The 14,293-nt window shown below is 40.9% G+C and overlaps 1 protein-coding gene across 1 annotated transcript in view; it reads right to left on the bottom strand.

The window, feature by feature from the left end:
- CUL4A (cullin 4A) overlaps positions 1-14,293 on the bottom strand; it is a 44,682-nt gene that overhangs the window by 20,007 nt on the left and 10,382 nt on the right. Inside the window, exons 8-13 of the mRNA XM_075265239.1 lie at positions 10,618-10,707; positions 9,285-9,367; positions 7,183-7,250; positions 5,221-5,339; positions 3,644-3,836; positions 521-625 (exon numbers count right to left, since the gene is read on the bottom strand). Of these exons, the coding sequence (XP_075121340.1) occupies positions 521-625; positions 3,644-3,836; positions 5,221-5,339; positions 7,183-7,250; positions 9,285-9,367; positions 10,618-10,707 (658 nt within the window). The remainder of the gene's footprint in view (positions 1-520; positions 626-3,643; positions 3,837-5,220; positions 5,340-7,182; positions 7,251-9,284; positions 9,368-10,617; positions 10,708-14,293) is intronic.

Raw genomic sequence — 14,293 nt, forward strand, 5'->3', positions numbered from 1 at the left:
CTGGTTCCACATCCAAATCAATGAAACATTACAGCAGAGATCATTATTACAGACCCGGCATCCGACATAATAGCACAGCGAATGCTGGGATGGATTGACACCGCCATGAATACGTCTCTTCCAAGCCCAGGGTTCGCATATTGTCCTACTCCTTCCGCTACAGGAAGCCGGCGGCGGCAAGAGTGGGGCGATGCTAAAACCGCGCTTCTCTGCTCCCTCCACATTTGGACTGTAAGATGCACCTCCCATTCTCCTCCCAAATTTTTTTTTTTTTTTTTTTTTTTGGGGGGGGGGGGGAGAAGTGTGTCTTATAGTCCGAAAAATACGGTATCTTATCAGTCACATTATACCATTCACGGAAAATATGTGCCACTTGTCCTTCTGTTTGGCAGGGAGCTCTTCTTCTCTACAACAGGAGTGAGAAAATGAGCAGTTCCACATCTAACTTATACTTTGTACCTAATCTGGACGTTTGTCAACTCAAAAAACTGTTAACTGTATAAAAAAAAAAACAACATACCATGGATGAATCTAAAAATGATCATAATTTTATCAAGGCATCGCTCCAGTTCTTCATCTGTAGCCTCCTTGTTTCCAGACCGTAGTTTAGAATCAACATATTTAGCTGCAATTAAAAAAAGAAATGGACATATAACAACTTGTATAATATGACATCAGGCAGACAAACTGTAGCAAGTTTATGTTATGATAACAGTATGTGGTCACTACACGACTATGTATACTTTAGTTTTCGCTCTACATCAATGTTTTGCCCACACAGCCCCTGCATAGTGTAATATTTTTAAAGAAATAAAGGCATATCTACAAAGTAGCACCTATTAACATTCACGACCACTATAAAAGACATAAGGAGAGATTAAGCACTTGCAATAAAGAAAAAAAAGTTGCACATTTTAGCGCAAGTCTACATTTTACTTGCCTCTTCTTTCTACTCTGTGTTTCTAGCGTTCATCAAGAACCCCCCCATCTCAACATGGTTGGGCCCTTTGTGTGTTTTAAGAGTCAGTGGGACTGTGTTGTGTTGTAAGACAAGTCCTTCCATTACCACATATTTTCACATTTCATCTAAAATTACTAGAAGCCACAACTTCAAATGTGAGCTTGAAAGACCCAACAACAGATCTTAGTCGATTATACATTTTTACATAGGGCCATCGACTATTCCGCCTCTGCGTGCTCCCTCTGATATTAAAGGCTGTAACTCATTTGCTACCTTACCTTCGGCTTGCTTCACAAATGTATCTATAAATATGCCACTGCTCCTATGTCACCCCATGTAGAGGTCATAAGATGGGGATATACAACACACCCCATTGTAAGAGATGTCAGGCCTCCGATGATGGACTCTGTGGGACTGCTCCATGGTACAACAGTTGTGGAATAGGATAATATCCTTCTCAACCACCCAACTGATAACCTATTTCATGAAGACTTGTGCACCACACCACCTCGCATCTTACCACTTTATGTTTGTTGTCCCAACCCCCACTTGAACTTTAAGCTATTTGTAACCCTCAACAAGATTCCATTGTGTAAAGGCTCAGATGTCTTAGAGTTTGTTACTGACCATACTTGATATTTAGACACCTATTTTTTTCCCCTTTTTTTGTAAAAAGCGGCAACGCTAAGAGTGTTTTTTGCATAGCTAATCCTGTATATTTTCTGTTATGTCATGTACCAATGACTCAATTTATAAATAGTATACTCTGTTATATGTATGCTTATTGAAAACCTCAACAAAACAATTTAAAATTATTTTTACTTGCCACTATAAATACAGACACCTCCCTGTGAGCACCGTTTGTTACTGTTGTTGCTCAGCAATCTAGAGGTGTGTTTGTTGTCAGAGCATCCTGCTAAGACTACATGGTAAGCCGGGCGCAGTGTTGTCTCTGGCCTGCTCACAACTCCTGCATGTTACAGTGAACAACCCTCTCTGCTGATCCACTAAAGACAGACATGAATAGTAATAAGACAACGGTTCTCTCCCACCTCTCAAGGCTGCTGCTTCACCTCCCTTCCTGCATTTCCAGGCCAACCTCCCCATGGCACTTATCTCACCATGCTTACCTGTTTTCTGTTGGGAGGAACCAGGGAAGTGAAGGCAGGGAAAGGTGTAGGTACACCAGACAGGCTTAGGGCTAGTTCACACGTGGGCAAAGGGGAGTTTTTTGACAGCGGATTTCGCTTCAAAATCAGCCCCTTTACAATGGAGCCCTATGTGAACAGCTAGCTTTTTTTTCCCGCTAGTTATTTTTCAGCTAGCAGAAAAAAGAAGCGACATGACCTTTCTTCAGGCATTTTCCGCCTGAAGAAAGCAATAGAAGTGAATGGGAGGCAAAAACCGCGTGTTTTTTTTCCACGCGTTTTTTTGCAAAAATAAGCAACGCGTTTTTTAAAAAAAAAACAAAAAACCGCTAGCGGTTTTTTCAGCCCATTCACTTTATGGGAGGGGAAAACAGCCTGGCTTTTTTTGGAAGCGGTTTTTACAAAAAAAAAAAAAAGCTCCAAAAAAAGCTTGGCAATGTCAAAAAAAAGCTTCCTAATTAGGAAGCGTTTTTTTTCAGGACCAAAATAAGCCAGGAGGTTTTTACGTGTGAACTAGCCCTTAAAGGGAACCAGGTGGTTTTTCTACTATAATCTAACCCCATTATGTGCCTGCCTGTAATCTTTATATTGTAGCAAAATCAAGTTAAAAATGTTTGAAAACATAAAAAGTCAGATGCAAATTAATATAAGTTGCCATGGTGGGTGAGAAGCAGCTTCAGCCAAGCCACACTGTCCCCTTGCTAGTCACACGTCCTGGGCGTGATCAATATCTCCCTCACAGTCCCCTCAATGTATGACGTCATGTGGGAAATGACAATCATGTCCAGGAGGTGTTATTAGTAAGGGGACAGAATGACTAGGCTGAAGACGCTCCCCACCCACCATGACTACTTAGGATAACTTACATGTAACTTTTTATGCTTTCAAACACTTCTAACTTCAAATAAAAGGGAATTAATTCATCCTGCACATTACAGGGACAGTTTATGATGGAAAAACACCTGACAGGTTCCATTCCAGTAACAAAGAGTCCATCCTTGGCACTTTTAGTCTTTGGGTGTATCATTAGGATTTATGGGGGATGAGCTCAACCCAGATATTCTCAATGTCCAGGATCTTACATAGCTGTCTTGCAGAGTGGGGGATTGTGCAAGGTTGTGTCTTTTTTATTGGTTTCTGTATTGGATTCTTAGAAAAAGTCTTTCTGAAAATAATCTGATTAAAAAGAAAAAAAGGAAATGTTGTAAACTGACTCTGAAGGAAAAGATACAGTGGTGGGATCTGGCAATGAATCTGTGGAGGCAGGTGCTGCATATGTCGATGGAAGACATGAACTCAACTCCAACAATATCACCACTGAAAGAAGGGATTCCAAGAACCAAGACTAATTGGTGGAGAAATTATATGTTAAAGGTTCCTGGTACAACTTTCTTACGTACAGCAACACTTTGCCACCCTGTTCAGCTGCATGGAGCAGCCACAGATAGCCTTTTCAATTTTAGCTCCAAGATATTTTGCATATATAGTATAGGAGTTTGATATTACTGAATAAATATAAGAACACATTGAGTACCTATCAATTCTGCTGGTTTATTTGCTCTCCTGTTGATAAATGTTTCAAATGACTCCTTCATCACATTGACAAACTTCTCATTTTTCAGGAAGCAGACATCAATGATACAGTCCACCTTATCCTTGAAATCCAGTAACTCCTGCACCATGTCCTTATCCTTTTCTGGATTGATAACTATCGAGCTGCCAAAATTCTATAAAATAGACAACAAATACATATCACAATAATAGAAATATCACACCAAATCTAATGCTACATAAAACAAATACCTATATGGTTTACATAACTGATTAGTATTCACTGAACCAACACACCATATCCAGATGTGCATTAGGACTTATGTCCAGCCTCTGCCAGTTGGTTTGCAGACCTGCTCTCTCTTTGCAGGACTTTGCTTGTCTGTTCATTTAGGAGGTAGTGAGAGGAGGTACTAAACTGTTACTAACTGGGGAGTAGGGGGAACTTTACATCTGAGACATACAGGACAGTGCTATGAGAACATTGGTGGAGACGGTATTGACTAATTTACAGATCAATATCTGGTTTCTGAGATGTTCTTGCACCTTTTTAGACGGAACACTATTGCGACAATTTGAAAAAAGGAGGTTGATACTGTGATTTCTCTTGTAATGGAGGACAAGCACATTTACTTGTTGTTCACAAAGCTAAACACGTACGTCAACTAATAAAACAACATTTCATAAATGATTAATTAATGATAATTAAATGATAAAAAATTAATGAATTCAATTTAGCCAATTGCAGAAGTTTGGGTTAACTCTGCTACATCTGTTTATGCAAGGTTCCTCCATACCTCACTTTGTATTCAGATAATGTTTTAGGGGGAAAGAGGTGCACATTTTTTAGTTCTATCTGTCCTAGCGAAATACACAATAGTCTATATTTGATCCATATACTTATTTTATCCATTGTGTGAATACCATATAACATAGAACTATGTGGCTTGTTAAAGGAAGTCTATCTGGCTATAGTGATTTTTACCTAAGCATGTATTTGCATAGCCTTTAGAAAGGCTATTCTAGACATACCTTTTATTCATTAATCCTCCCAGTCATGTTTGAATTAGCCCGCTTTTATAAATATGCTAATTATCCATTACGGAGCACTGGATGTTCACTGCGCAGTGTATATGTGTAAACATGGGGAGGTGAGAGCAGGGAAGGCTGCTGCCTCATCAGACTCCCCTGCACTCACCTCCCACTGTTTACACACATCACACAGTGAACATCCGTTGCTCCGTGGTGGATAATTAGCATATCAATAAAAGCGGGCTAATTCAAAAACATCTGGGAGGATTAATGAATAAAAGGTATGTCTAGAATAGCCTTTCTAAAGGCCATGCATATCTAAGCTTAGGTAAAAAGCACTATAGCCAATAATAGTTTCCTTTTAAATTACTGTAAAAAACAACCTAAAATACCATTTACAAGATGGCATATCATACAGTGCATTGAACTATCCATTTGTGGAAATATATTTAGATGCATTTAGAAGACATGACATACATATTTGGTGGAATTTTGATGGTAAATATGATAAAAAAATAGTTTTCATACTTTAATGTACTCCCCCCAGTGCTGCAATAGGATTGACTGACCACCTCGGACTCGACTGAAGAGTTGATACATAAGAGTCAGATCTGGAATTCTGTTCTCATCCAGCATGCTCTTCAGACCTGTGTGTAAGAAACAATACACAGCTATTACAATCAAGCTATAATATACAGGTATACTTTCCAAAGAGTTATGTGTGCAAATGTTACTATATACAAACTAGAATCGCAACACATTTATGGAGTGCGACCTAAAAGGCGTATTGTAAAAGGAGTAAACAACTGAAATAAAATATATGTTCTTGGTGGTATTTAGGGCATGTTCACACTGTAGAAACTTGAAGTTGATTTGGGGGTGGATTCCTCCCATAGTTTTCAAAGCAAAACGTTGAATCTCATCAATCTTGCCGCAGCGTCCGGTCCATTCATTTGAGGAGCCCACAACCAAAAATGGAAAAGGAATTCCTCTTCATTGTCCACCCTGTGAACAGCCCCTTAAAGTGCCACTATGTTAAGAGAGAAGGACTTTGCCCAGGAACAGTCTCTCAGCCAAGGACAGCGGTTTCGATGTGTTTCATCTCATCAGCTTGGCGCAGAGAGGACTGATCTGGCAGAGGTGAGAGGCTTAGACAGGGTTGAGGGGATATCATCACTCCATAGGAAGAGAACCACCATTTAGGTGTGTGGAGTCTTATTAAGCCATGAGCGCTCACCTGTGCAAAGGAACATGGGAAGAATATGGAAATCTGACTTCAATGATGTAATTAGGAAGCCAGTGCCTGGTAAAATCCCAACATCATTGCAAACAAAGGCCTCTGAGAAGGTCGGAATGATGTTAAAGGGAGCGCCTTCTATTGGTTTGCTTGACTGTGACTCTGTCTTCCTAATTACATCATGGAAGAGAGACTTGCACATTCTCAGTGAGCGCCCTCTCTTGGTGTGCATTCTTGGCACTGGCTTCCTAATTGCATCATGGAAGTCAGATTTGCATATTCTTCCCATGTTCCTTTGCACAGTGGAGCGCTCATGGCTTAATAAGACTCCACACACCTAAATGGTGGTTCTCTCCCTATGGAGTGACGATATCCCCTCATCCATGTTACAAGGGAGATACTCTTCTGTTTTTGTATACTGAGTGATAGTGCATTGCTGTCTGATGTAACATAATATTTACAGAACAATTGATGCGATTGTGTCATTATACTTAAGCCTTCAATAACTTTTTTCTGTTTGGCGCTAATTAGTCATACATATGAGAGAGGAGAACAATAATATTGCACTCAAAGGGGTTGTCCAGGATAAGAGGTTTTTTTTTTTTGCAAGGGGGCTGGGGGAAGGTGAATAAAAACCCCCACACTCACCTGTCCCCGATGCTCCTGTGTCTTCCACCACAGTCTTATCCTGTTGGTCTGGTGTATTGTTTTGAGGGAAGACCCCACTGCATGTGACCACTGAGGCCAATCAGCGGTCTCAGCTGCCTGAGCACTGCTTACGATATTCCATGTCCTTTCCTTAGGCTCTGACTGGCCTGAGAGGACATGTGTGGTTGGGACTCCTGCTGAAAGACGACCCTGGAGCAGCAGGACCAGACCGCAGTGTGAGACACCAGAGCAAAGGGGACAGGAGAGGATGTTTCTTTTTTACCTTTCCCCAACCCCCTTGCAATAAAACTATAGCTAATAGAAAGTTTTGTACTTTGTGTTTTATTCACATGACTAAGCTTATAATGCTACTGCTTCTGAATAAGTGAATGAAAAAATTAGGAATCAGAATTCCCTATTTCCTACATGACCTGTACATGTAAGATATTACATCTTACAGTCTAGTCCACCCACTAGTCTGCAGAGGGGAAAACTGATAAAAATACAGATACACATAACAGCTTATCCTTAAAAAAAAAGTCATCTGAAATATTGAATATACTTTAAGAGATGACACATGAAACACATAAAAAAATAAGGATTACCTTTTTGTAAGATGGCAACCAAGTGCTCTCCCAAGAGCTGTTTCTCCACACAAGCTATCAAAGGTTTACTGCATGATAAAATATAGGACATCACTTCTTTAAATGTATACAAACGATTCAACGCCAGTAGATAAAGTGTGTAATCCTGAGCCAACAATTTTGGTGTGAAGATGACATAGCAAACTCTTGGGTCTAATCACACATTACAAGGCAGCTCACAGGTAACAATACTTTAAGGCTGGGTTTGCGTATACGGTAGTAGCATGCCATGTGGGCAAGAGCCACTTGAGGTTTGCACAAGATCTGTAGCAAATACATGACGAACACGTAAAATAATGCGTTTTACCTGCACTTGATGTAAATTTGTGGCAAAGTACATGCAGATGCCGTACAATACAAACCCAACCTAGAAGGGTTTTATGAACAACTTGATTTCTTAAATTTATCTCTTAAGATATATTGGTTATGAGAGCAGTGGATGAGAGTGGGGTTGATATTTCCTGGCTCATAAATGAAAAGCCCTAAAAAAAAAATTGTATGGACAATCCATTTGCTCAAATGGTCATTAAAGGGATTCTACCATTAAAACCCTTTTTTTTTTGTGGATAAGATGTCGGAATAGCCTTTAGAAAGGCTATTTGTCTCTTACCTTTAGATGTGATCTCCGCCGCGCCGTTCCTTAGAAATACCGCTTTGCAAATTAGTTCTCTCGCAGCAATGGGGGCGGGCCCCAGCGCTGGAAATGCAATGGGGGCGTCCCACTGCTGCTCGAGAACAGGCCGACTGCATATGCCGGCCGGCGGCCATAGTTCCAAGGCCGCAATTGCGCACATGCGCAGTCAGCTCTACTAGTGTCTCACTGGAAGAGCCAACTGCGCAGGCGTCGGAGGTGACGCCGAAGAAAGACGACGAAAGAAGGGGAGGATCCAGCCAAAGATAGAGGCATCGCTGGAGCCTGTTCTCGAGCAGCAGTAGGGACGCCCCCATCGCATTTCCAGTGCTGGGGCCCGCCCCCATTGCTGCGAGAGAACTAATTTGCATACCGGTAAAAACCGGTATTTCTAAGGAACGGCGCAGCGGCGATCACATCTAAAGGTAAGAGACGAATAACCTTTCTAAAGGCTATTCCGACGTCTTATCCACATAAAAAGGGGTTTTAATGGTAGAATCCCTTTAACTTTTCAACAAAGTTTGCACAAATCATTAGTTTTGGCGAAGATAAACCTTGTATTTTATCTTATCAGAGAAAAATGTTCTTACAAGGCTATTTTCTTGCTCCCCCTTCCCTCTGCTATATCAGTCTCAAGATGAACTACAGGTCACATGACTCAGACTACACAGGTCTATAGAAGCCGATGGAGAGGGAAGGAAGAGAAAGAGCCACAGAAACACAAAAATATGCTTTCTATAACAACCAGAATACTTTATTCAGTACATATCTATATATGTCCTCCATAATTCTTTGTTTCTGGGTGACAGAAAGTTATAGAGCAGTTTATCCTTTAGTTATTGTGTGCAGTGTATGGCAGCAGCAGTTTATCCTTTAGTTATTGTGTGCAGTGTATGGCAGCAAGTCTTCACCCACCAGCTCAGAGAGAGAAACACAAACTACAGATAAAGCTTGCACAGGAAAAAAGCAACTCAATAATGCAAAAACAAGTCATAAAATGGCCAGAAGAAGTTTTAAACCCCATGTAAACTGAGCTACAGCCTTATGCAAAGGTTAATCATCTACTGGCCCAAAAGGCCGTATTTATACATCAGTGATTTGCATCTGTCATTGTGAGCAAAAATCAGAAAGGTAGAGACTACACAGAGGTAGAGTTTGATGGAAATATTTGGAACTATCCTGTGCTTTCAATCTGCTTTTTCCAACAATCACTGGTGCAGATCACTGATGTGTGAATAAGGTCTAATTATCCATACTTCTACATCAAGTACTGTATGGTACACACATCATAGAGCTATTCATGTAAAGTAGAAAAGAGGGGAGTCTTCAAGATGGAAGACAAGTAGCTAACAAGGGGCCCCTATTAGAATTTGTTCTAACAGGGCATATAAATAGAGGTCATCTAAGGTAGATAATAATTTACACAACTTACTGTGTCCCATGGTCCAAATATGTAATAACTCTATCTGATTCTTCTTCTAAGCGCCTATTTACATGATGTAAATATTCAGGAACCTAAAAACAAAAAAACATGGCAAGAACTCTAATCAGGCGAATTGTTTACATGCAACACAAACACCCAAACTTGTTTCTAGCAGTAAGGTTTTCATCATTTGTGCATGTTTAGTGTGTATGCTGGGAAAGCTGACAACATACACCCTAATAATGTCCAAAGAGTTACATTACCCAGACCGAGCCCATAAGAGGGCCAAAAAATTTATTCCATTTCATTCATAAAATACTCAACGGTCAATCTGTCAACTAAGCAGAGGGTGAGTTGCAAATGGCTGTATTCTGAGGAGGGTCCAGGCAGCTTGAGCTTAGCCTTCTGTTTAGGGGCAGATTATTTATCTTCGAAATAAATCACATGGATGATTTTATAAGAAGTTATATAAATAAAAACCAGAGCAGTGGAGTCGGGGCCAGAAAAAAAAAAGTTATTGACTCCAGCTTCAAAATAAAATGATTCATTATTATAAACAATACTACACAGTCATTAATATTGTATAATTAGTTAGATACATAGTTTGCTGCAGATTTAATGTAGCTTTTTCATGGAACAGAATCTTACTGCGTCTGGCTGACCAATCTCTGCACAATGCTCAACAGTAAATGACAAGTTCTGGACTTTAAATCTTGAGCTGCAGATCAAGTTTCACCCCAAAGTCCACAGAACATGGTTGAGAGATGTAAAATCTCATCCACATCGATTTTGATCGCAGACATATTCTTACAGAGCTCTTACTTAAAGAATTTGCGTTGTTAAGGACACTTATTCCCTATCGGCAGAACAGGGGAGAGTGTCTGATGGCTAGGAGCCAGACCCTCAAGAGCTCCAGCGATCAGGAGGATGGAGGAGCGAATGTCACTTTATGGCCTCTTTGTGAATGGAACATCAGTGCACTTGAGTGAGCGGTGATCCATTCACTTGTATAAGGCTACCAGGACTGTGATCTCAGACAGAACCTTCAGCCCTATAGAGGTGAATGTAACACACTATTCACAAGGGGAATGGAATACACTTTAAGGGGACTTTTGGTCACCCATCCTCCTGGTCGTTGGGAAACCCAGGGGTCAGGCACCCAGCATTCATACACCATCCTGTGGATACGGGATAAGTGTCCATAACATTACAACCGCTATCTGTGAGAGCCTTGTCACCAGAATCCAGCATATCAACAAAGTAACATGCCAGCATCTTAGAAAAGGCTTATGGTTCCTCTGTTAAAGAAAACCATACAAAATAATAAAAGATATATATGTACCTCTCTTTCCTGCATTAACCTCTGGCCTTCAGCTGCATACAAGCAATTTGTTTCCTCCAAAAACCTTCCTTCAAAAGAATCTTTATACACCTATACAAGCCAAATACAATAGTTAGAGGTAAGGAAAAAATAAACTCAATATGAAAATTGGTTCAGCAACAAGATAAGATATAGGCTTAATATGAAATATTTACACCCGTTCTAAGGCCCAATTCACATCTGCGTTTGGTATTCCATTCAGGGAGTCCACTTGGGACCCCCCAAATCGAATACCAAATGCATTAAAAAGTGGTGTGCATTTTGATGATTCCTGTGCAGACAGGAGTGCATCTGGGCATGTTCAGGGTTGGCTGAGCATCGCCAGATCTTCCTCTTTCTTATTCTTTGGATATGTCATCACAATTAAAAATCAATTTGAGCTGGAAAATTCCTTTATCCCCTTAGTGCATTTCCACATACATGTACATGATAATGATCTTGTAGGCTCAGATGTAGAGGGAGACAGCAAGGCGCCCATTGCAACAGCTGAATACCCCTAAAGATGTAGAACAGTACCATAGGATCTTAGGTGTCTGTTATTGAAACTAACACCTCCCATTGTTCCCCCACAATGTGATCAAGATGGATTGCTATGCAATCAGAGCCCTAACAATGGCCTCCAAGGCTGCCATCGTAACCTATTAGGACCTACCACAGGCATGACCTATACAGGGGTAGGCCACCTTTTTTGTTCAGCGTGCCGATTTAAATAAAAAAAAATTCAAAGATGAGGGACTCTGAGTGCCAGTCAAGAATTGTAAGGCTGACATCCCCTACACTAAAGTCATATACCACAACCATAACACAGAAGTGCTGCCACCAGATGCTTCAGGACACATGCCCTTACTGCTATTTCCTGAGACGCATCTGTACTTTCCCATTAGAAGCAATGAAAGTACAACACTATATATCTGGATGCAGCTATGTTCTTAGGCTACTAGAACTTTTACTGTGATGTAAAACTACATTCGTATGGTGCGTTATTGCACAAAAAAAAAAAGAAAAAAAAAGCATTTGCATTTTTTGTGCCCAAACACACAGTTAAAGATAATGATGTGCCATAACGGCTCCCGCACCCAGTATTACCTCCCATAGTGGCTCCTGCACCCGGTATTATGTCTCATAGCGGCCCCTGTACATGGTATGTCCAATAGGAGCCCCTGCACACGGTATTATGTCCCATAGTGGACCCTGCACATGGTATTATGTCTCATAGTGGCCCCTGTACACAGCATTATGTCCCATAGTGGACCCTGCACACGGTATTATGTCCCATAGTGGACCCTGCACACGGTATTATGTCCCATAGTGGACCCTGCACACGGTATTATGTCCCATAGTGGACCCTGCACACGGTATTATGTCCCATAGTGGACCCTGCACACAGTATTATGTCTCATAGCGGCCCCTGCACACAGCATTATGTCCCATAGTGGCTCCTGTACACGGTGTTATGTCCCATAGTGGACCCTGCACACGGTTTTATGTCTCATAGTGGCCCCTGCACACAGCATTATGTCCCATAGTGGACCCTGCACATGGTATTATGTCTCATAGTGGCCCCTGCACACGGCATTATGTCCCATAGTGGACCCTGCACACGGTATTATTTTCCATAGTGGACCCTGCACACGGTATAATATTCCAACTTTTATAGTATTCCAATTTTCACCACTCACTAGCTATTATTATAATTTCTCCATACCCCAGAGTATAGTAAACAGAGGGCCAAGAGAGGTAACAAACACTTCCCCGCACTCCTTAGCGGCTCTCTGTTCTCTTCAGCGCTTCTGCCTGATGTCAGCTGATTGGATCTCACGGGTCACGTCAGCATTATTATGCTGACGCTTATGTGACCTCTGAGGCTCTATCAGCAGTCCCTTCAGACAGAAGCGCCGAAGAGAACAGAGCCGTTGTGTAATGCAGGTAAGGTGAGTGACCTTATTTTTTATATTTGTCATCTCTCCTGAAGAGACCCCACAGTATAATGATAGCAGTTTTGTTTTGGCCATGTTTGATCCAATCAAAACAACTGGGCAAGGACTCGGGCTGCCCGATCCAGGAAAATAAGCCCGAGACCTAATAGAATACCTGTTACAGTTCAGTAACAGGCACAACACACTACAACACATGTATTGTAGTATATTGTACAGGTCATCGAGCCCCCTAGTGGTAAAGTATCCTTACAAGATACAAAAAAAAAAAAGTAAAAATAAGATTAGTAAAATTTTAAAAAAATAAAATAAACTTTACACGTGAAATAACCATGTCCTTATCAATCTCACACAGTATATAATATAATATACTATTTTACCTTTATGATGAATGGAAAATAAAAAAAAATATGCCAAAAATCTGCATTTTTGTTTATCCCACTACACAAAAAAAGGAATGCAAATCAAATCAAAAAGTTGCTTCAATCCCAAAATAATACCACACATATTTGGCATCGTCATAATTGTACAAACCCGAAGAAAAAAATTAAGAATGTTATTTATAAAATACAATGAATAGCGCAAAACTAGAATAGTGCAAAAATCAAATGGCAGAATTGCTAATAATTTTTCCCCTATGCTCTTCTAAAACTGTTAAAAAAAAAAAGTTACGTATTGAATTACTTATGTTGTAACAATTGCCACATAATTATGAAAATAAAGTTACTGCTCTACGAATAGGATGATGAAAAAAATGGCCTTAAGGACAAAACATGGATTTTGTACTCACTGTAAAATCTTTTTCTCATTGTATTTATTCACAAAAAATAACACGGAACCAAAACCACCACCATGTCCTGAAACCATTTCTCTCGTTTATTTCATTGGGGGGTGGAGATAGCACCATGGGATGTCCTAAAGCAGCCCCAGAGGCCACAGAATGGACCTGGTAGAGCCTGATGAAAGTGTGGACAGAGACCCAGGTGGTAGCCTGCCAAATAGCCAAGGAGACTCCGACAATTCTCGTGGAATAATCAGTCACCCAGAGAGAAGACGATCGATCTTTGAGCTGATAGTAGATGGAATTCATCCGGAGATGGAAGCAGCCATGCCATTACAGGGCCCTCAGGGAGAACAAACAGGGCACCCTAACTACGGAAAGGGTCAGTGAGAGACAAATAGATGTGGAGTGCCTCGACCACATACAAGTAGTGAAGAGAGAGCGTTCTCATGGGTGCTTGGGGTCCAGGCAGAAACATTTTAAGACAATACCCTGTGGATGGAAGTAATGGCCACCAGGAAGGCAATCTTCCAGGACAGAAGATGAACAGAGAGATCACGCAAAGTCTCAAAAGTGGGAGCCAGAAGCACCTCAAGGACAAGATTAAGGTCCCACAGTTCCATGGGAGAACGGTAGGGAGGAACACACTGTGCCACTCCCTGCAGTAAAGTCTTCATCTCAGGCCAGAAGGCCAGGGTCTTCTGAAAAAGTATGAAAAGGACAAAAAGCTACCCCTTAAGAGAAGAAAGACCAAGTCCTTTGTCCAGAAAGGAAAAAAGCCAGATCCTGGGAAGAGAAAAGGAGAGTGAATGGAAGTCATTACTCTCACACGACTGTACGTAGGCCTTCCACATGCGATGATAGATTTTTGCAGACTGGGGTTTCCAGGCCTTGAGCATGGTTTGGATAACAGACTATGAAA

This window comes from Leptodactylus fuscus, chromosome 2 (assembly GCF_031893055.1).
Source record: "Leptodactylus fuscus isolate aLepFus1 chromosome 2, aLepFus1.hap2, whole genome shotgun sequence".
Lineage (NCBI taxonomy): Eukaryota > Metazoa > Chordata > Amphibia > Anura > Leptodactylidae > Leptodactylus > Leptodactylus fuscus.